Genomic DNA, 21,522 nt, shown 5'->3' on the forward strand with positions numbered 1-21,522 from the left:
CGTACATTCGTCCTCGCAGCTCCATTGGCAGATTTGGAAATTGGCGGCGCTTGGTAGAAAACATCTTGCATCTCGCTCTTGCCGACGGCAATTGAAGGAGACTTTTACAAGTAACGACTATGCATAGCTCATGCAGGTCCAGTCAAGGGTTGGAGAGCTTTTTTGAATCATCAGTGGATCAAGATCGAATGAGGGACACGTTCATGGCAAACCATATATCCCTTGAGGTTGTTGAACCAACTTTGAGGCCTGGGCGATCATACAACTTGCGACACACAACCAGCTTCATACGCCGGATTACACATTGACTTCTCGAGGTTGAGTCTCGGGTTCTCCGAAGTACCTTCGCGACAAAATTCCAATGATAGTCGCCCTCAAGACCAACTCCAGTTGCGTCGATGTTCAGTGGATGCATAGCCGCCATTTTGCCGCCCAGACCTGAGACGGCAAGCGAGCACCTGCCGACTTCATCTCTTTGCGCGTCGACATGTCCCAACGCGCTTTCTGTTTCTTCATCACGGTTCACGGTCCGTGCCTTATCCCTTGACTTTCCGCAACCATGCACGGCACCTTCCAACGCCTCCTCCGCTCTCCTCGTCCAGTCACAGCGCACTCACGGTCAGCCACGTTCCGCTCATGACTCGAGGCTAAAAGCACGGCCGAATGAAATCGAAGCTGACTCTCTTGGCCGTGGCATCTCGGCTACTCGTCGACCACATATCTTTTCTGCAGAGGCACCAAATAACACCGGTAAAGATGTGGAGATGTCACGAGGTCGGGCGAGGCCTCCCGCTGTGCCTTTGTTGTTTGAATTGACGTGCAGATGGAGTCTTGAACCAGCTCAATCCTGGCCGCGCACGCGCTATACAAAATTAAACACGCAAAACCTCTTGTCGGCACAAATCTTGACGGGTTCTTGAATCCGCCAAAAGTCTCTACTCCCTCACAACAGCGCATTGTTTGACTCGTGCATCGAGTTGCTGGGCTGTTGGTTCCAGCGATTTGTACCCTGACTGCTGCTTAGTCTTCAGTTTCCTTATCGCAAGGTGTATATCGTTCGACGACGGCAAGCAGACAAGGTGGTGTTGACAGGGCCAAGCGAGCCGCTTTTAACAAAGTTTCTAGACTCGACACGGCTCTCAAAACCACAGCAGAGGTACATATAGTGGGTCCAGTGGGTCTTCTCGAACATCGAACGGCCAACTCTCCCCGTGGGGCCCCGCACTCGTCGGAAAAACTGAAGAAAAAAGTATATAAGTGGGGACAAGATCGACCCCTGCCCTACGCGGCTACACCCACCGGTCCTTTACCATTCTTCAACCTCACTCCACAGTCAACCTCGCTAGACGTGCCACGGCTTTGGCCAACGAAGCCCAGCAACCATGGCGCCCCCAATGGCAGACAACGACATTGCCGCCCACCATGCGCCTCTGCATTTTCCTCCCGAGGACCGGCTCGAAAGCTCCAAGACGATGGAGGCCGTCAAGCACAACGCCAAGGCCGCAACGGAAAAAGAGCAGAGCATGACTCTGCTCGAAGGCATACGGCTCTACCCAAAGGCCATTGCGTGGAGTATGACGATCAGCACCTGCATTGTTATGGAAGGCTACCAAATTTGCCTTCTTGGAAGCTTCTACGCCGTCGACGCTTTCAACCGCAAGTACGGCGAGCTCGCAAAAGACGGATCATATCAGATCCCCGCACGATGGCAATCCGGCCTCTCGAATGGTGCATTTTGCGGCGAAATCATTGGTCTCATGATCAACGGTTATGTGTCTGAAAAATTCGGCTACCGCTATACCGTCATGGCCTGCCTGGTGCTCCTGACGGGCTTCATCGCCATCTTCTTTACCGCCCCCAGCGTCGTCGAACTCCAGGTCGCCGAGGTCCTGGCCGGCATGTAGGTCCTCCCTCATCATTGCAATTTCCTATTCGGCTCGCTTAATTTGTGCGTGCTGACTGATGCGTTGATCATAGTCCGTGGGGCGTCTTTCAGACCCTGACCGTCACGTATGCTTCCGAAGTCAGCCCTGTAGCCATGCGTGGCTATCTGACGACATACGTCAACTTTTGCTGGGGACTGGGACAGGTGGGTTGACCATATCCATTTTCAAGACAGCGACTGACCCAGCCAGCTTATTGGTGTAAGCGTGATAAAAGGATTGCTCCATCGCGATGACCAGTGGTCATACCGCATTCCATATGCCTTGCAATGGATGTGGCCGGTCCCTTTGTTCTTCGCCATCATGTTCGCCCCAGAATCGCCATGGTGGCTCGTCCGCAAAGGCCGCATAGAAGACGCCAAACGTAGCCTACTGCGACTAACAAGTACCAAACGCGTCAAAGATTTTGACCCAGACGAAACGATAGCCATGATGGTGCACACGACGGCGCTCGAAGACCGCATCACCAAGGGCGCCACATACCTGGACTGCTTCAAGGGGACCGATCTGCGGCGGACCGAAATCATCTGCATGTGTTGGGCCATGCAAAACTTGTCTGGCAACTCGTTTTCCAACTACTCGACCTACTTCCTCGAGCAGGCCGGCCTATCGTCGTCGCACGCATTCGACTTTACGATGGGCCAGTACGCCATCAACATGGTCGGCACCATTGGCGCGTGGTTCCTGATGGCCAGGGGAATTGGACGGCGTACCTTGTACTTGTACGGTCTCTGCGGTCTCTGCCTGATGCTCCTGATCATGGGCTTCCTGGGACTGGTGCCCGACGCGCACAAGGACGCGGCGTCCATGGCTACGGGCAGCCTGATGATTTGCTGGGCCATGATTTACCAGCTGACCGTCGGCACCGTGTGCTACTCGCTCGTCGGCGAGCTGTCGACGCGCCGCCTGCAGATCAAGACGGTCGTGCTCGGCCGCAACCTGTACAACATTGTCGGCATCATTTGCGGCGTCATGTCGCCATACATGCTGAACCGTAAGTCTCGCCCTCTCCTTGATCTTCCCTACCTCCCCCCACCAAATCAACCAAAATTGGACGACGTCTAACCAATGTCAATCCTCACAGCCGACGAATGGGACTGGAGCAACTTCACGGGCTTCTTCTGGGCCGCCATCGCCTTCTGCTGCATCATCTACACGTACTTCCGCGTGCCCGAGCCGCGCGGGCGCTCCTTCGCCGAGCTGGACCTGCTCTTCGAGCGGCGCGTCAGCGCGCGCAAGTTCGAGTCGACCCAGGTCGACGTCTTCGACGAGGACGTCGACAGCAGCGTCGTCGACGACTACGGCCGCCAGCTGAGCGTCAGCACGTCCCACGGCGGCGGCAATGGCCATGGCAAGGCGCATTTCGTGTCGAGCGAGAAGGCCGTGTAGAAGGAGGGGGCGGGCAAGGGGATGATGAGGAGATGGGAAAGGTCGCGGGGGAACGGGGTTTGGTGCTGGGGTTGATTCTTTTGGGATGCCGTTTCTTTTGTTGGCGGGCTGGCTGGTTGGTTGGCTATGTTTCTGGCGGGCGGATGGTTGGTGGACTACTACGACTGCGAAACTCGGTCTCTCTCAAATATTTACACGACTTACCTAATTAGTACGACTTACATGGACCAACTGCTGCCTGCGGCTTTCTTTGCTCCCTCGTCTGCCCACGCATCCTTACTCCTTAGATAGAAGGCTCCCTCTTACCAGACGAGCTTTTGGTTCTGCTCCCCTGATCCGTCGATCACAAGGGCAAATCGATACCTAGCGACCGCGACGATGGGGAAATGACGAACATTCATGACTCATTCTGCCATAAGCAAGTGAGCAAGTTCAAGTAAAAGAGAGAGAGGGAGGGAGAGACTCTGACTTCTCCGCTTCAGTCTTTGGTCTCCTTCCTCCTACCTATAGACGAATGCTGGCAGATGCAGGCCTGCTCACCTTCTTATGTCAGCTTGCATCGATTTCCCCAAAAATAAAAAGCTCTTCGTTGTCATTCGTTGATTTGCTTACCAATCACATGCCTGTACACTATATTAAGGAGCGGGCTGGTTTGAGCATCTCTGAATTTGTAGCTACGAAAGGACCATGCTAGAAACAGTACGAGGCCAGTCTATCAACAGTCTAGGCAATATTTTCATGCATCCAAGGAAAAGCCGAATCCAACAACTCCGAACAAAGACCTGAGCGAGCGGAAGCACTGAAGGAAAGGAGAAAAGGGCACGTGAAAAGTTTGAAAGATGGAAATCAAGACAAAACGGGAACGCTCACGACTTTCCGCCAAAGGAAGAGACAATTGGAAACATCAACACCTTCATCTCAAGCCAGAGCCCTCTTGATGAAGGCACCCAGCTGCTTGACCGGCTTGCCATGCATCATGGAGAAGTGGTTTGCACCTTCGAGCAACTCGATCCCAATCTTGTCCGCCGGGACGAGCTGATCCCAGCCATTGGGACCGCGCTCGGTGCGGTCGTTGAGGAGCCACTTCATCTCGCGGGGATCGTCGTCGCGCGGTTCGGGCATGGGGATGCGGCCGTCGTCGCCGTCGCCACAGACGCCGTCGAGGGCCCACACGATGCGCGTCTCGGGAGCCAACGCGGCGTCGGCAAAGGGCACCGGGTCGTACGTGTCGAGGACGTCGATGAAGGCGAGGAAGTGCGGCAGCAGCCAGGCCGGCGCCTTGTGGCCTTCTCCGTTGCTGAACAGGTCGACGCTGTCAAAGAAGTCGTACAGGCGCTCCGGCAGCTTCTGCAGGCCGATGGGGTTCGGCGAGTCGAGGAGCAGCAGCCGCTCGACCGTCTCGCCGTCGGCCGTCAGCCGCTGCGCCGCGTCGTAGGCGCAGATGCCGCCCGCAGACCACCCGCCCAGGAAGTACGGGCCGTGCGGCTGGCGCCGCCGGATTTCGGCCAGGTAGGGGTTGGTGAGCTCGCGCAGCGTGCACTTCATGTCCTCGGGGCGCTTGAGGAACGGGCAGTTGAGTCCGTAGACGGCGACGCTGGGGTCGAGCGGGGGAAGAGACATGTAGGAGGTTGCGCTGCCGCTGCCGTCGGGGAAGAGGAAGAGGGTCTTGGTAGCGGTGCTGGGGCGCCCTTGGAGCAGAACCGACGACGCAGGCGGAAAGGGCTGTTCGATGAATGCAGGACCCGAGCTCCTGGGTGCAAGCTTCGCCCTGATGGACCCGAGCGTGGTGTTGGCGAGCAGAAAGTCCGAGTCGACATCGATTTGCAGCTCCTCGCGGATCCTGCTGGTGATGGTGAGAGACATGAGGGAGTCAAGGCCAAGGTTGGAAAGTTCCTCGTCGTCAGTGAGCTCTGACATGGACACACCAATTTCTTCGGCAAGTAGCTTGGTAACGACTTCCATGACGGCAGGAGATTGCTGACATTTGCTGCGATCTGCGGCCTCCTCATCGCTGATGGAAGTCTTGGAGGATACTGATGCCATGTCCGATTCGTCATCTGCGTCACTCGAGGAGGAGTCGGAGCTGTAGGGAGATGGATCTTGCGGAGGTGCCGGCTGCTGCTGTCCGAGGTTCAACTTGGCAAACAAGTCTTTGATCGAGGCAGACTCAATGATGACAGATGAGTCAATGTCAATCTCCAGGTCCTCGCGGAACTTGCTGGCGACGTTGAGAGCCAGGAGCGAATCGATACCGTAGGCAGCAAGCTCCTCATTGAGATCGAGCTCAGGGACTGGAACACCAACTTCTTCCGAGATGATTGCGAGAGCCTTCTGGGATGCTTCAGATGCGCCTGAGGCCTTTGCTTGGCTGGCTTTGCGAGGAGTTGATGTCCTCTTCGGCTTCGACTCAGCTGCCTTGGCAGCCAGGTTTGCCTTGGTAACAGGAGCAACCTTGGGAGCAGGGGCAGAAGTCCTGACGGCGCCACCCGTAGCCTGAGAAAGTGCCATTTCCATGATGCGTCTGGGGAGTTTGGAGAAAGTAACACCTTCATAGACAGCGACAATGACACCTTCGTCAAGGACGAAAACGTCGCCGGAATACTCCTTCTCGTTCTTGGGCTGCATCTTGACATATGTCGTGTACTCCTTGCTGACATCAAACGGCACCGCAATGCGCAGGCTGTCCCAGCCGTGGTTGACGTAGACGAATTGTTTCGAGTCGGTCGCCTCATTGGCGTTCATAGTGAAGCCAGTGATTTGGCCAATGCTGTCGATCCAGTACGGGCTGACAGTCCACTTGCCGGCATCAGGACCGACTGCTTGGAACCTGACACGGCCAGTGCTCTCATGGTCATCGCTGCGCATGATGGCCTCTTGGTGGCCCTTGAAGAAGTCGTCATACTCGACGACGGCACCAAAGAGTTTGTAGAACATGCCGCTCTTGATGAGATGAGCGCTGTCCGAACTGTCCGTCAGACCCTTGCGCATGTCTGTGATCCGACCCTGAATGAGATGCGCGATACGCTTCCACTCATTGAGCCAGGACTGCTTGGGACTGAGCCTGACAGTACACTTGGCGTGGTCAATCGTCTTGCGGCCCTCAGCATTCACGCTGTAAATGTTGACAGACATGGTCTTCTCGGACCAGTTGGCAGTGGCTGTCATGCGAACCAGCTGCGACGGCTGACCGTTGGAGATCAGCGGCCTGTCGACTGCCATGTCGGTCACTGCAACACCAAGCTGCTCTTTGCCGGCGACAGAGGACTTCTCAAGCAGGTACTCTGCAAGGGTCAGAGCAACATCTGCCCAAGCCGAAGAGGTGCACAGCGGGATGCCGATGACCTTGTGGGCTTGCAGCAGCCTCTGAAGGTCAGGATGGGCCAGATCCGATTCGGCCAAAACTGTAGCCTCGTTCTTGGAGAACCTTTCTTCAAGCACTCTGTGGACAGACGACGAAAGAATCGGTGCAGGGGCTGGAGTCGGCGACGGCGGCGCCGGAAGGGCCTTGACTGGCGCATCGCCCTTGGTCAAGCACCAGTCATGGACATAGTCGATCCAGTAGTTTTTGAGGTCCCAGCTGTAAGATGGGAGCTTCAGTACTGTCAATCCGTTGCGGAAGCCACGGTGGTATTCGTTCCAGTCAATGTCCAGACCACGCTCGTACAAGCCAGTGAGAGCACCGGTCAGCGTCTTCCAGGCATCCTCGCCACGGCGGAGCGTTGCAAGTGTCGTGGTTTGCGTGCCCAAAGTGGCCTTGACCATGCCAGAGCAGACAGTATGAGGACCAATCTCAATCCAGACTGCCTTCTCAGAGGGCGCGATGCGCAGAGCCTCTTCAAAGCTGACCGTCTCCCTGCAGTGGCGGCTAAGGTAGCGAGCTGGAGAACCAAAGTCCTCTGCCTTGGTGATAACCTTTCCAAGTAGTGGCGAGACGAGAGGAATTCTAGGGTCCTCTAACTGCACAAAGCGGGCAACCTCCTCGTACGCATCAAGCATAGGCTGAACCTGTGCCGAGTGGAAGGCGAACTGGACGTTGAGCTTGATGGTCTTCATCGACTTTGCCTTCAACTCCCCCTCGGCAATGTTGATGTCCGCCGCGGGTCCGCTGAGCACAGTGGCACTTGGACCGTTGATGCACGCAACTTCCAAAGTCTTGTGCGAAGCGAGATACTGAGACAGCCCCTGGACAGACGAGTCGACCGAAAGCATAGCATGGCTTCCAACAGTGCAATGCTTCTCGAGAAGCTGAGCCCTCTTGCCGACAAGGTAAATCGTGTCGGCATCAGACAAGACGCCAGCCAGATTCAGCGCAGCGTACTCGCCAAGTGAGTGGCCAATGACTGCCTGAGGAACAGCTCCCAGCGTCTTCAAAAACTTGCCAAGGGCCATTTCGAGACACGCCATCGCCAACTGGATGGTCGAGGGCGGCAGAGTAGCGAGATCCTCCGTGCAACTGCCGTCAATGATGGACATGATCTGTTGGAATCCGTAGTTCTTGATGATCCCATCGAATCTTTCAATGTCCGCACGGAACTGGGGCAGGCACAGGAGCTGCTTGCCCATACCGAGGTATTGCGAGCCTTGACCGGTAAAGACAAAGATGGAAGGAAGGCCAGCGGCAGTAGCGGTATACTTGTCCCGGTTTCCTGCAGCATCCAAAGCACCCTTGACAGCTCCTAGATCAGAACCCGACACCATGACGCGGAAGTTGTGGTGGATGCGACGAGCGGTGGTTGTGTAGGACAGGGAGGGCAGAGAAACAGATGGATTCTGGGCAATGAACTGGGCCAGAGTTTGAATGTTGTTCTTCAAAGAGCCTGGAGTCCTTGCGGATACAGCAACCAGGTGTTGAGAGCGAGCGTCTTGAGCCGACTTCGGAGCCAATACGGGGGCATCCTCGACGAGGACAGATGAGTTGCCCCCAGCAGCAGAGAAGTTGTTGACAAAGGCCCTGCGAGGCGCAAGCTCGGGTCTCTTCCAGTCCGTTGCCTTCATGGCGATGCGGATGCCGCGCTGTTCCAGATCCTTCGGGAAGTTGTGGTTGATCTTGGTCTTGATGCCGCAGTGTGGAGGAATAGCGCTGTTCTCCATCATGAGCAAAACCTTGATGAGCGAAGCGACGCCAGAAGCCGACTCGGCATGGCCAATGTTGGACTTGGCTGAGCCCAAGTACAAAGGATCAGACCGAGGCGAAAAGACGTTGAGAACCGAAGTCATCTCAACGGCATCGCCATGTTGGGTGCCTGTGCCATGCATTTCCACATAGCTGACACTCGAAGGATCGGCACCTGCAGTGTTGAGGATCTTGCGGAACACCGCCTCTTGGGCACCCGAATGGGGCCTAGTGATCGAGACAGATTCGGCAGAGTGGTTCGTACAGGCGCCAAGGATCGTTGCGAACACCGGGTCTCCGTCTGCCAGGGCATCGTCCAGGCGTTTCAGGACAACGGTACCGACAGCATCTGCTCGGCAGTATCCGTCCGCACCATCGTCAAACGTGTTGCAGTTGCCGGTGCGGGAAAGGAAATGGCCACGGTCCAGACCCTAAAAATAATTAGCATAATTACTGAGAAAGAAACTAGGATGTTGCACGTACAGCGAAGTTGTCTGGATTAGTGATAACGTTTGTTCCACCAGCGATTGTGCAATCTACCTCACCTCTCCACAATGCGTTGCACGCCAAATGGACAGCCGCGAGACTAGAGCTGCAAGCGGTGTCCACGCTGTAACTGGGCCCGCTAAAGCCAAAGTTGTAGTTGATGCGACCAGGTATGAATGCGCGATTGCCGCCTGGAATGAAGTAGGTGTCAATGCACTGGCCACTGTTGACCTCCCGGTAGTCATCACTTGTCTGTTGAAATTAGCTTGGGCTGTAAAGCGAAGGGCAGTGCAGCTTACCACTCCATAGAACACGCCAACGCGGTCTTTCTGTGTCGACGGACTGCCATTTGGAGTAATTCCCGCCATCTCGATAGCTTCGTAGGCCGTCATGATGGCCAAGCGTTGAGCTGGATCGGCTTGGGATGCCTCACGTGGGGACATGTTGAAGAAACGGGCGTCGAACCAACCCGGATGAGGGATGAAACAGCCGTTCATGACGCCGCTGGTGTTCTTTTTCTTTCCAGTCGGGTCGAAGTAAAGCTTGGGGTCAAAGCGATCCTTGGGGATCTCCTTGTGCACGTCGAGACCGGCCATCAAAAGGTCCCAAAAAGCTTGGTTGCATTCAGCCTCCGGAAAGCGGCCTGAAAAGCCGATGATGGCAATCTTGGACTGCTCGCGAGGTCTCTTGGCCTCGGACTCGGGAACGACCGCTGGGCTTTCCACGTTGACCTCGCTGAGTCCAGAACGCTTCAGGGCTGAAACGAGCCCCTGAACACCACTTGCGGCGAACGGAACCACGGAGCATCCGGAAAATATGGACGCTGCGACAGATCTGGAGACACCCTCGAGCATCTTGTCCCATCTCAGCTGCTTGAGCAGAGACTCGGACAAGATGGCACGGAGCAAGTTTCCGTAGGTTTCTTGCTCAAACGGAGCACCGGTTTCGTTGGAGATCAATGGGATGGTGGGAACTGATTCGAAGACCTCAGAAGAGAGATCCAAGAGATTCTCGATGTCCTTGGCTGAGTAGAGATGGCTAGCGTGGAATGGGCCATCGATCGAGGTCGCAGCTGGTTTGAGCTGGTGGTTTTGCGAGAAGAATTCTCGGAGGTTGTTTGGCGGTCCAGTCACAGTGACGCTACCGTGACCAACCGAGCTGATGTAGAGGCGCGAGGTTGCTGGAAGACCGGCCTTTTCAGAAAAGTCGTTCACGAGCTCGGAGGCCTTCTCTTCAGATGTTCCAACGACCATTGACCAAGAGGATGTCTTTTCGTGGTCGGGAATGATCCGGCTCTTCATTTCCATGACTGCAAGACCAAGCCTGAAGGCAATCTTGATGGCCTCAATGCCGGTCGAAGTAAGATCAGAAATGCTCTTGCTGCAGCTGATGGCTGCGGCTGCAAGGCCGCCGATGCAGCTCCCCAAAGCATAGGTATTGGCTTTGGTGGGGTAGGGTCGCTTCTTTTCACTGTAGTGTCTGCCGAATATTAGCAAAATAGAAACCAGAAGTCAACTGAAAACTTACGCAATGAATGAGGCAAGCTGATATGTGCAAACGAGAGCAGAATCGATTGCACAGTTGCCATTTTGTGACTGCCGATGAGCAAAGTGGAGCTCCTGCAGTGTCGAGAAGCGTGAAAAAGCTGTTCTCTGACTAGCCGGAAGAGTCACCGTCTCAATCTTCAAAGCAGCACAGACTTCGTTGAGGAACGAGGTCAATGTCGGGTTGTCCCTTTTCGAAAGCAGGCGCTTCAGGCCGGCGTCGTACGGTACCGCGAGGTCACCAAACACAAGGATCTGCATGGTGCTGTCCATTGTGGTCTATATGCGGGAAGTCTTTTGAAGTCTAAGAGAAGTCTTGTTGAACAAAATGTAAATGAGGCAGAGATGCTTTTAATCAATTCAAGATGCTCAAGAGAATTGATTGAAGTCGAGGTGTTGTTGATCCAGTTGATGATGGATTTCCAAGTCGGTACTTGTCGAGACACTTATATTGTTTGAACTTTCCTCTGGCAGATCGCAAAGCATTCTCAAGACTGCATAGCATAGGTTGCGATGCGCGAAGACCCCTGTCAGCGCGCCCTCGGTCACCGGGGGGCTTACGCAGGATCCGCCACAATGTCTACCATAGAAGCCTCATGTGATGACACAATTAGGCGGGAAGCGAACTAAACTCCTGTCAGAAGGGATGAAAAGAAACGTCAAGGTGGTCGAGAAAGCATCGCCGAGAGACAATGCACATCGGCTATTGTCCCCGGAGGACCAAAAGTTGACGCATAGCCGAGAAGGGCGGAAACCGTCGCGCTTAGCGAACGCGAGAAAAACGTGTTTGAAGCACACCTGCAGGGCCGTTGCACAGCGTGAAAGGTCGCAAACTGCTCAGACCCTGTGTGGCGGACGCTATCGTGCACCGTCCTGTTGGGAATATCCGCAGACCGACCATCATTCTACCCAAGGCGGAAGACGTGGGCGTATTTTTGGAGATGCATGCGTTTATCACGCAAACGCCATGCCATCACTCGAGCGGCCTTTGCTAGCGGGATCTTTGATTAGATAGATGAGGACTTTGGTAAAGTGCGTCAAACTGTGGTGGTTCGGGCCAGTTTTGGCCGCTGCGGTGATACCCTTCTTGGACTTTCCGCAATGAGAAAGTCAAGGGCTCCTCGCCGTCAGTGGCTGGGCAAGGCTTGTTCTCCCAATGGCTTGCAATGACGATGGGTCTGCGGTACGAACAGACGGACCCTTGAAACTCGGTCCCAGACTTCTGGTCGTTCGCCGAAAATCGCTTAGTCAGGGCACCAAGGGAGTTCTCGTCCCTCGGTTTGCTGTATTCTTCCTGAGAAAGTTGCCCGATACAGCTATTTTACGTGCGCACTCGTGCTTTACCGCAGTTCCGTGGCGCTCATTGGCAGACATCTAGTGCTCAAGTCAGTTTTACTATGACCTTCAAATTGGACCTGAGCTTCGGGACTCGTAGTCGTACTTGAGACCTTTGACTCGCATACAACTCGAGGGCATGTCTGTCTGATCCGGACGCTGATCGATTAGATTATCCGGTTTGGGAAAACGCTTTGCGCAGCGGGGCCCCAAGTGTCAGTTACGTCGGACGACCGAGGGACGCTCCTGCGCACAAGCCAAACGCATTGCGTAGCGGCTTGGGGGCGGCGCGCGTGGTCTCGTGGTTGGAACAACCGGGGACTAGATGTGGCGGTGGTTTTCTGGGAATTGAGGGCCATGAAGTTCGGTCCCCGCACGTATCCGAATAGCTTCCAAAAATGTCGGTGCCTTCAGGAGCTCCGTCTTGGGCCATCTTGGAGCAGTCTTAGCTCTTATGCGCGCGACTGCTATTTTTGCCGGAAAAAATTCTGTCCCTGATATATAGGGACCTAGATTTCTTGTCTGTGAAAACATTAGGATTCGTTGCAATCATCTCTGAGCATCATGGACCACGAACAAAAGTTACTTTGCCTCAGCATTCTCGGCTACAAGAAGGAGGGTATCTCCGAGGACGAGTATCGAGACCATATGGTCAACACCCACGCTCCTCTTGTTCGCGACTTGATGGAGAAGTATGGCTTCCTCTCCTGGTCCATGGTACGTCGTGAATCTCTTTTCTCCTGCGGTGTCTGAGAAGGATGTCATATAGCTAACGGGCCTAGACGCACAACACCAGCAAGACTCGGCCTCTCATGGGAAAGCTGTACGACCCGCAGTTTGCAAACATTGCCGACTACGATGTCTGCATCCAGATTGTTTTCCCAGACATCGATTGCTTCGTGAACATGAAGCAAGACCCATTCTTCAAGAAGAACGCGGGCCCTGATCACGAAAAATTCGCTGATACAAAGAGGTCCCAGTATGTGTTGCTCCGCTGTGAACTGAGTGTGTTTGCGTGCTGATATTATTACCAGAATGACAATTGGCTGGTACACTCCGATTTTGCGGGATGGAAAGGTTGTGGCGTTGAGCTAGTGGTGCCAGACGGCGGCGGAGGCTTGCAGAATCCATCCTTACGGGAATCTTGTCGCTAGTTCCAGGCTCGCACAGCATGGAGACTTTGGGGCCGTAGAATGACGCATATCCAAATGAGTCTTTATCATGACAGCTTTCGCAAGCCTCTGCCTTGTGCCACGTGGGGCAGTGCTTATACTGAGCATGTGAAACATCTTATCGGCCTGTTGAATGCTCGGGCCTGGGGCCAAATTTCACGGTGCTCTCGACCTGTTTCCCGCGAGATGTTCAGCTCGTCGTTTCCTTCCCATTCTATGCCCCCTGCTTACGTTCGAGCATAGCGTGGGACGACCTTTTGTCTGCTTTGAGGTCTTGGGTCTTGTCTGGCGGCATTTGTTGATGCTCCCATGTGGGCCCATACAAAATTTGCTTCTTCCACAGGATGAGTATGATGAGCCAGTCTCCTGAGTTTCAACCTTTCGGAAACGAGCGAAACGGTCATGCCCGCCGACGTGTCGCTGATGCGCCTCAAATTTTGAGATCCGAATTTGATACGGACGGCTGAAGCAGCGGTGATTACGGAGATGTCCCATGTTCCGCTGAATGTAAAGGACGTGATCTTGTTCCATATTGGGACTCCTGGAGTCTCTTCGATAGTTCCCCGTGAAAACCCCTCATTACTCGAGCTGATACAACTGTTGGTTGATGACAGCACTGGATCATCGAGTCCCTGGGCAATCTGATGCGAGTCTCGCGTCCATCTCGCGTCCATCTCACGGCCAAGAGCTGGTTCGCACACAAGAAGGACCGTGAATTCTGAGGCCTTGACGCGGAGGATTTGTGTATGATCCGCTGCATCCTTTGCGGTGCTGCAAGTTCCTCCAGCGAAAGTAAAGAGTTTTCGAGGTGACGAGTCGGTTGTGCGCGGGTTCAGGCCTTTGTCGGCGATCCCAAAATCATCAGATGAACTCGGGCACAAGGCGGGAAGCTGCTGACGTATTCCTGGCTTAGCCGTTGAAGAAAATCCTGGCGGGAAAGACCACAGACATCGCTACAAGGTCGATAGACATCGTCTTTGCGGGCTACGTCGACAGCCTTTGTGTTAGCTCCTTCAAGTTGGAGTTTTGCGGCTAGCGGCAAGCCATCGGGACTGGAATCCAGAGAGATAGATACCGAAGACGTGCAGAGGTGTCAAGAATTGATGTGCAAGCAAAACTTAGGACGCAAAGACCTTGTACATGGCTTAGTTTGAATAACAAGAACAGGTTTGTCAATAACCAAGGATGTCCTGGGAGAACTCCCTTGCCTGATGATGTTGCCGGCAGGGCGTCCACGATCAAGAATTTCCAAGAGCTCTTCAAGCAGAATGGGCAAAAGCGACATCAATAATCGCTATTATGCCTCTCCTCATCGGCAACATCGACTAAGATCAAGCAACTTCCTAAACAAGACGATGCAAGACGTACCGTTTCAGTTCGGCGCTTCGTGATAAGGATAAGTCCGAACATCTCCAAAGAACCACATGCTTAACAAACGAGCTGTTGTCGGAGCCCGTGGCCAAGTCGTAGGATCAGAGGATTGATTCTCCGCGGGTCCGCGGAGAGAGAAAGAGTTGAGACAGCCAGACCGCAAGACCATCCAGGCGGCCTGCTGTCTCACTCTTTCATTTTTCGGGAAGCAAACAATACCAAGGCTCCCGCTCACCAATTCCGCCTTGGAGAGAGGCTGGTTAAAGTTGGGCGCCGCGCGAGGAGCGGTGGAGAAAAGCAGGCAGCGAGCGTCCACAGATGGCCGCGTCTCACGTCGTCGTCAGCAGAGAAACCGCGAAGGCTGGTGATTCGGGGCATGTATCGGGGTTGACTGGTCGAATACGCGCACCGAGTGCATGGCGGAGGTTGAGAGACGCGAGTGGGGGCCGCGACAGGAACGCGCTACTGCGCTAGGCCGATTTAGGAAGTTGGAGCCCTGGCGCTCACTATGGCAGGCGCGAGCTGGTCTGCAGTTGGCTTTTCTGTGCAGGCCATGTTCAAATCGTTGCGGTGGCTCCTGGAGATAAGATGATTGAATGGAAGTTTGTAGCTCTAGGCAGGCTGAATCGACCCAAGCCACGCATCGTGTTGGGCAATCTTCGAGTTCTGATTCCAAACCCGTTAAGAGCAGGTTTGTCTGGATATTTTTGGATATTCACGAAGCCACGAAGGCCAAGCAGAACTTGTTTCCGCATGAATATTTGCTCCGTCTCTCGTGGGTTGGTCACGGCAAGCTTCTGTCCTTCGTGTCATCATTTCAGTTCCACGCAAAGTCGAAGAACCTAAGAGGACCAAAAGTCACCACCACGCAAGTGCTTTTATTCCATATCTTGCGGCCTCGAGGAACGATACAGGGTCTTTTGCACTATAGTTTTCGAGCATCACGGAACACGCTCGTTGAGGATTGCGGTCGTCGGTTTTGAAAACAAGAAGGCTTCATCGGATGCAAATCTATCGGGATCTTCGGGTCTTTATACACAACTCCAATCAGACGGCAGAAAAGAATTCTTCTCTTCGACTCCTAGACACGATCGGCCTACTCCGAGTCGGCGTACATGGCGCGGCCCTCCTTCGAGTTCAGGAACTCATTCCTGTGGAAAACAACCAAGTCAGCCATCAACGCCCATATGTCCTCATTGTGGTTTTGGGGATGCGGTTCTCACCTCTCAATCGCCCAGGTCATGAGGAAGTAACCTCCAATCATCGAAGGGGCCCAGAAGAGGATCTGCTGCCTCGTGCGGCGGAAGGTGTTGAAGATGGCGTTGTGGAAAGCACCGCCGAGAGCCCTCTGGCGGTTCATGGAGAGAGCGTAAGAGCTAACACCCTTCTGGGCGGGGGAGCCTGAGCCTTTGCGTCAGCCATTGTCCAGGTCGAAGTATCGGATTGTTGCGGGTTCGGCGCAGGGAGAAGTCGAGCGAATGCGGAAGTCGGCCCCTCGAGGGTGTAAGGAAGAGTGAGAAGGCATACCAAAGTCACCCCATCCTCCCATGTACCTGTGATGTGCATGTTAGTTCCATTCAGATGAAAGTGCCTGGGTGCGCAACAGTTTTGGCGCGCAGCTTGGAGGCGAGGACGTACTGGTTAGGCAATCTTTCACCGCCGCCACCCATTGTGTCGGATTCGAGATGTGAGGTTTGTAGGGTTGGAGAGGAGAGAGTCGAGGTTGGTTGTTGCTGGCGACAACAGAAGGGCGAGTTGAGGGTTTGGTTCGGAGGTCTTCTGCAATGTTCAAGTCGAGATTGGTTCATCCGAGCTGCGATTCGGCGGTCCTGGTCTTGGCGTTTTTACATCACGTGCAGCCGTCGGCGCGCGCGATCTCCGCGAAGAGAGGTCCGTGCTCAACATTCGTCGACGAACTGCTCCCGCGCATCACATCACCACTCCACCTCTCCACGCCGCCGCCTCCTCCAACCGCATCCCAGCAACTGTCTTCAATATCCGCAATCATGGAGGCACTGTTGCAGCGCGCCTACAAGTGGGCCGTTCCCGGTTTCATCGCCCTCTCTGTCGGCCAAGCTTCCATCTACGACGTCCGAGGTGGCACTCGCGCTGTCATCTTCGACAGATTCCAGGGTGTGAAAGAGACGGTCGTCAATGAGGGAACACATTTCCTGATCCCCTGGGTGCAAAGGTCTATCGTCTATGATGTGCGCACGAAGCCGAGGAACATTTCGACCACAACTGGCAGCAAGGACTTGCAGATGGTGAGCTTGACGCTCAGAGTGCTGCACAGGCCCGAAGTTCGGATGCTGCCCCGGATCTACCAGGTAAGATGCTTTGCGAAAGATTGAGTATTTCCCAGTTCCAGGCTCAATTACAACCCACTTTTTGACGCTCTTGGATTCATGGTTGACTAATTGTCGCAATAGAACCTTGGCACAGACTACGACGAGCGTGTTCTCCCCTCCATTGGCAACGAAGTCCTGAAGGCCATCGTCGCCCAATTCGACGCTGCCGAGCTCATCACCCAGCGTGAGGCTGTCTCGAACCGCATACGCACCGAGCTGCTCAAGCGCGCCCAAGAATTCCACATCGCTCTCGAGGACGTTTCCATCACGCACATGACCTTCGGCAAGGAATTCACCAAGGCTGTAGAGGAGAAGCAGATCGCACAGCAAGAGGCGGAGCGCGCACGATTCGTCGTCGAGAAGGCTGAGCAAGAGAGGCAAGCCAACGTCATTCGCGCTGAGGGTGAGGCCGAGGCGGCAGAAACCATCAGCAAGGCGGTCGCCAAGTCTGGAGATGGTCTGCTCCAGATCAGAAGAATCGAGACTCAGAAGGAGATTGCGACGATGTTGGCCAAGAACCCAGCAGTCACCTACCTGCCGGGTGGAAAGACGGCCGAGGGAGGACAGACTGGAGGCAACTTCCTGCTGCCTCTCAAGGGATAAGGAGAAGGATAAAAGACGAAAGAAAAGCGAAGTGGCATGTCGACGTGAGTTCTGGCGCGTATACTCAAGGCTTTGGCCCTGGTTTTGTGTAATTCTGGGAACAAATTCTCCCCTTCAATGAAAAACAAGCTCTCCAAATCAAGCCTCAAGGAACCTGCGAAAGATCCGCGGCCAACCAGACAGGACAGTTGCTTAAATAGTCTTCTCATCGGCTCCAAGGTATTGCCGCGATGCGCCTTTGCAAACCCCATTTCATTACACCAAAGGTTTAAGGGATGCCTCTTGATATCATGGTGGTGAAGGAGCTCGAGTAATTTGTCTGTGTGCCGTTGGGTAAATGTGCCCGTTAATGTGGCACATAACTATATGGAGCTGCCAGAATGACGTGATCTAACAGGCCGCGGTCCTTGAACAACTTTCCAAGCGCTCTCATGAGTTGACATCTAATTGTCAACTGCGACACATTCCATATCCACCAAAAACCATGAAGCTTACGGGAAGCTGCTTCTGCCGCGCGATAGTATACGAAATCAATCTCAAATCGCCCGACGACGCGACAACGTCGCTCTGCCACTGTGGGAACTGCAAAGTCAGTCCCATCGCACCATGCCTTAAATAATCATCCTAACCCGCCGCCCATAACAGAAAGCATACGGCACCAACTATGGCCTAACTACCGAAGTCCCACGCGACGCCTTCACGTACACCCAAGGCAAGCCGAAAGAGCACGCCGCCGACAACGGCTCCGGCATCGTCGTCACCCGCGAGTTCTGCGACACGTGCGGCAGCCTCATCATCGAGTACGGGGTAAGCCCACCATCTACCTGCGAGCCCACTTGGCCGCCTCCAGCACCTCATTGTCCATCTTTCATTTTTACGGGTTCTGCTCACCTGCAGCCGCATGGGACGGCGTGCAATGATTTAGGAACATGCAAAATCACACTGGCGCTATGTCACCGTGGGCACTCTCGACGACCCCGACGCGCTGCCGCCAAAGAAGGAAAACTTTGTCAAACATCGCGCGAGCTGGATGCCGCGCGTGTCAGGTCAGTTGTCGTTGTCTGTGATTGGATTGCATTGGTTGTGGGAGCTAACCTGTAGTTTGGATGTGCAGATACTGTCCAGAATACGGAACAGTGATGAACTGGCGACGGTGGGTTGGTGTGAAGGTGCCAGGGGCTTAGGGTGCTGCGGTCGGGTAGTGATGTTGGGTCATTGCGAATAGAGATTATATTTGAGACTACGAATATCTGATGTGCTCTCAATTGTACGTCCCCGCGTACATTGTCACCCCTGACAGGCTACTGTGGCTTGTCTCCATACGTCGTCACAATCCAAGAGCAAAACTCCTCCCACGACTCTCTCCAGTATTTCAACCCTTGCTCGACCTCCTGAGCCGACAAGCAGCTGTACTGAAGACTCCATTCGGCGAGCTGTCGCCATCCATGCAGATTCATGGTGGGATCGCCAACCATGACTTGGTAGAATTCGTGCGACATGTTCGCCCTGCGCGCAAGGTCAGAAAAATCCAGGTTGACAACAGGCGTGGTCCAAACTTACTGGAAGAGCGCCGGATTGTCCGCGTTGACAGTGCACGGGATGCCCGCCGCCAAAATCTCCGGGAACGGATGCTGCTTGACATTCTGACATAGGCCGAGCATCTCGTTCGACACGGGACACAGCTCGATGCAGATGCCGGCCGCCTTGAACTTGTCGACAAACTCGGGCGGGTGCTTCAGCAGCGAAAAGCCGTGGCCGACCCGCTTCGAGTGCAGCAGCACCGCTTCGTACAGGTTGGAGCAGTGCGGGTCGCTCGACGGAGAGCCGCCCGTGTCGAGCAGGCTTTCGCCCGCGTGGAACATGAATGGGATGTCGAGGCCCTTCTTCTCGCAAACCGACATGAAGGCCCGCAGTTCCTCGGCGTAGAAGCCGATGTGGTTGGGCCGGTCCTCCGCTCCTACGAGGTCGAATCCTGCTCAAGTTAGTTCCTAGTCGATGTTGAGGAATATTCCGTGCCTTACCGCAGATGAGATCGGGGAACTGTTCCTTGAGCGCAATGCAGTCTGCCAGCTCGCTACGCATGCGCTCCTTGGGTATGGATCGTGGCGTGCAGTAAATGATCTTGATGCCAAAGGGGAATTTGGAAATGTCTTGGCCCAAGTCACGCTTGTATGCCTCAACCTCTTCCGTCACTATTTGCATCTGCCCCTTCAGATCGATCTTTCCGAGGCCGTCGTCGGTCGGCAAGGCCTTGTCCAGGAGCATGGGCCGCAGCTCGGCGTACATGACTTTGTTCCGGACCATGTTCTGCATGGCGAGGCGGACATATGCTCGGTAGCCGGATTCGTAATTGAGAAGACCTTTGAAGCACCGGGTAGCTTGATTAAATCGAGCCCAAACGCTGGAAAAGTAAGTTTTTGTAGTCTTTTGGGCTTCACAGCAGAAACGTACCCATTTAGCGTTTGCTTTACACCGTAGACCTCCTCTTCCTGCAAGACCATTTTACCCCTGACCCAAGTCTCCGCATCTATGCTACCGAGGGCTTCGGGACGCTTCGTCAAGAACTTGTACTGGAAAACTTTCCACTTCATCCAGGGATTACTTCCCGGCGTCTTGAAATCCGGATTATAATCTTTGGAGAAAGGGTCTGCTTCGGGATGATCTGTGGGCAGCACAGTGAATACCATCTCTGTTTCCATGTAGTCCTCGGACTCTACTAATGGCCGAGTAGCCCTTATGAACATGGTGTCCATGTCTCGAACTCTACTTAGCAGGTCGCTAACATTCAGCTCCGCGTTAAAGTGAGCATGAAGATGCGCCCCCTTGGGCATCTGCTTTGTTATGTCAAAGAGCTTGCTTTCTTCGATTCTTGACAAGTTTGTCAAAAATTGGCCACCCATGTCTCTGGATGTTGGTCCTGGGATTGCTTCCGAAGGTACGTTGCCGAACAGGTTGACCCGCTCGTCTTCTCGGATTCGCTGCACTATCTCTGCAGCCTTCAGCTCCGCTTCAGAAGCACCCGTCTTTGCCGTGTAGTCCCAACATCTTGGCCCCAATTCTTTCAAAAGACCTTCGCGCAATTTCTCGTATTGCTTGACAGAGTCTTGAAGTCCAGGGTCCTGAAAACATTGCTGTAAAGCATCTTGACTCTCTTTTTGCACATCTTGCCAGTCACGGTTTCCATTCTTAGTGACATTTCCTGGTGGCATCGGAAGGGGCTTGGGGCCGCCGTTGGTATTTTTGTCGGCCCCCATCTGTGCTGATGTGCCGGCCTTGGCTTCTTCTTCACTGGGGACGTTTTCTCGCTTGCGTTTTCCGGATGGAGAGCGCATTAAAAGTCTTCGTGGCAGTGACTTGTTGTCCTTTTCACTCGGAGATGTCTGGTTTTCGTTCCTTCTGAGCCTTGGACACCATCAGTCATGTGTTCGGGTGTCTCGAAGCTCTGTGCGACTGGAACGACGAAAACGAAATGCTGCGCATGCGTAGAGACAAACCTTGTCGGTAAGATTGCGTGCAACAACTTCTTTGACGTCTCGACCATAGTTTGAGTAGAAGATGCACGTGATGGGATCAGGGTGATCTGCGCCCAAGCCTCTTGACCTTTGCCTCTGTCGATGATGGGGCTAAATTGTTGTATTGACAGCGTCTTTCAATACAGCGGATTTTGCACAGCAAAAATCTGTCTCGAACGATTGAAAAGCGGGCTTCAAGCCTTGGCCGATGTTGGTGAGCCAAACGGAGGCTCAATGTGAGCCTTTTCCCGGCAGCAAAGTGCTCAATTATGTATATGGTCGTGGCTGTCAGACTGGAGGCTGGAGTCAGCCTCGCATTTCAGACCCCTTGCGATAACGATCCGCAAAGTACATCAGCGACTTTCGCACACAGCCTTGGCTGCGCCCCCTTTGTACCCCGCGCTGTTGTGCGCGTACATGAGAAGCACCGCAAAGAACGTGTCTTCGGCAGCCATTATATAGCATCTCTCGCAAGACTTCGAGATGCGAGATGGAATTTGAGATGGAAAGGGTGACATGACGGTGTCAGGGGCCAAATTGGTGTGTGAATGGTTCATAATGTCGCATAAACGACTCGTGGTCCATGTTGCGAAAGACGGGAAGGCGAAAGCGATGAAAGGAAACAAAATGGAAAGCGGTGAACTCACAATGCGTTATCGACCAGTAATGTGTATGAGGAGCTCTGATGTCGTGGTTGAAGCCCCCA

At 54.2% G+C, this 21,522-nt stretch overlaps 7 protein-coding genes across 7 annotated transcripts; 4 read left to right on the forward strand and 3 right to left on the reverse strand.

The window, feature by feature from the left end:
- The first annotated feature begins 1,140 nt into the window (after positions 1 to 1,140).
- Positions 1,141 to 3,626, forward strand: BKA78DRAFT_319319 (sugar transporter family protein). The gene is made up of 4 exons (XM_066888848.1): positions 1,141 to 1,900; positions 1,978 to 2,089; positions 2,136 to 2,937; positions 3,028 to 3,626. Exons 1-4 carry the CDS (start codon positions 1,383 to 1,385, stop codon positions 3,330 to 3,332), a joined length of 1,737 nt encoding a protein of 578 aa, XP_066742867.1. The 5' UTR covers positions 1,141 to 1,382; the 3' UTR covers positions 3,333 to 3,626.
- A 356-nt stretch (positions 3,627 to 3,982) lies between these two features.
- Positions 3,983 to 10,748, reverse strand: BKA78DRAFT_345216 (polyketide synthase; the record flags this gene model as incomplete). The annotated part of the gene is made up of 4 exons (XM_066890482.1): positions 3,983 to 8,876; positions 8,929 to 9,183; positions 9,231 to 10,410; positions 10,459 to 10,748. 4 exons carry the CDS (start codon positions 10,746 to 10,748, stop codon positions 4,251 to 4,253), a joined length of 6,351 nt encoding a protein of 2,116 aa, XP_066742868.1. The 3' UTR covers positions 3,983 to 4,250.
- Positions 10,749 to 12,369: 1,621 nt separating this feature from the next.
- BKA78DRAFT_319328 (EthD domain-containing protein) lies at positions 12,370 to 13,036 on the forward strand. The gene is made up of 3 exons (XM_066888849.1): positions 12,370 to 12,527; positions 12,593 to 12,789; positions 12,845 to 13,036. The coding sequence occupies exons 1-3, from the start codon at positions 12,375 to 12,377 to the stop codon at positions 12,903 to 12,905; spliced, it is 411 nt and encodes a 136-aa protein (XP_066742869.1). The 5' UTR covers positions 12,370 to 12,374; the 3' UTR covers positions 12,906 to 13,036.
- Positions 13,037 to 15,449: 2,413 nt separating this feature from the next.
- On the reverse strand, positions 15,450 to 16,023 carry BKA78DRAFT_354510 (cytochrome b-c1 complex subunit 8; the record flags this gene model as incomplete). The annotated part of the gene is made up of 4 exons (XM_066891742.1): positions 15,450 to 15,504; positions 15,577 to 15,754; positions 15,881 to 15,906; positions 15,992 to 16,023. The coding sequence occupies 4 exons, from the start codon at positions 16,021 to 16,023 to the stop codon at positions 15,450 to 15,452; spliced, it is 291 nt and encodes a 96-aa protein (XP_066742870.1).
- A 336-nt stretch (positions 16,024 to 16,359) lies between these two features.
- On the forward strand, positions 16,360 to 17,304 carry BKA78DRAFT_253170 (band 7 family-domain-containing protein; the record flags this gene model as incomplete). Its single annotated transcript, XM_066884798.1, has 2 exons — positions 16,360 to 16,680; positions 16,783 to 17,304. 2 exons carry the CDS (start codon positions 16,360 to 16,362, stop codon positions 17,302 to 17,304), a joined length of 843 nt encoding a protein of 280 aa, XP_066742871.1.
- A 392-nt stretch (positions 17,305 to 17,696) lies between these two features.
- Positions 17,697 to 18,506, forward strand: BKA78DRAFT_169300 (Mss4-like protein). Its single transcript, XM_066883208.1, has 4 exons — positions 17,697 to 17,893; positions 17,950 to 18,111; positions 18,230 to 18,350; positions 18,419 to 18,506. The coding sequence occupies exons 1-4, from the start codon at positions 17,789 to 17,791 to the stop codon at positions 18,442 to 18,444; spliced, it is 414 nt and encodes a 137-aa protein (XP_066742872.1). The 5' UTR covers positions 17,697 to 17,788; the 3' UTR covers positions 18,445 to 18,506.
- Positions 18,507 to 18,605: 99 nt separating this feature from the next.
- On the reverse strand, positions 18,606 to 20,513 carry BKA78DRAFT_253932 (uncharacterized protein; the record flags this gene model as incomplete). Its single annotated transcript, XM_066884859.1, has 4 exons — positions 18,606 to 18,810; positions 18,865 to 19,279; positions 19,326 to 19,705; positions 19,756 to 20,513. 4 exons carry the CDS (start codon positions 20,511 to 20,513, stop codon positions 18,606 to 18,608), a joined length of 1,758 nt encoding a protein of 585 aa, XP_066742873.1.
- Positions 20,514 to 21,522: the final 1,009 nt, after the last annotated feature.

The sequence above is a fragment of the Phyllosticta capitalensis genome (genome assembly GCF_038381095.1).
Source record: "Phyllosticta capitalensis strain CBS 128856 chromosome Unknown BKA78scaffold_7, whole genome shotgun sequence".
NCBI lineage: Eukaryota > Fungi > Ascomycota > Dothideomycetes > Botryosphaeriales > Phyllostictaceae > Phyllosticta > Phyllosticta capitalensis.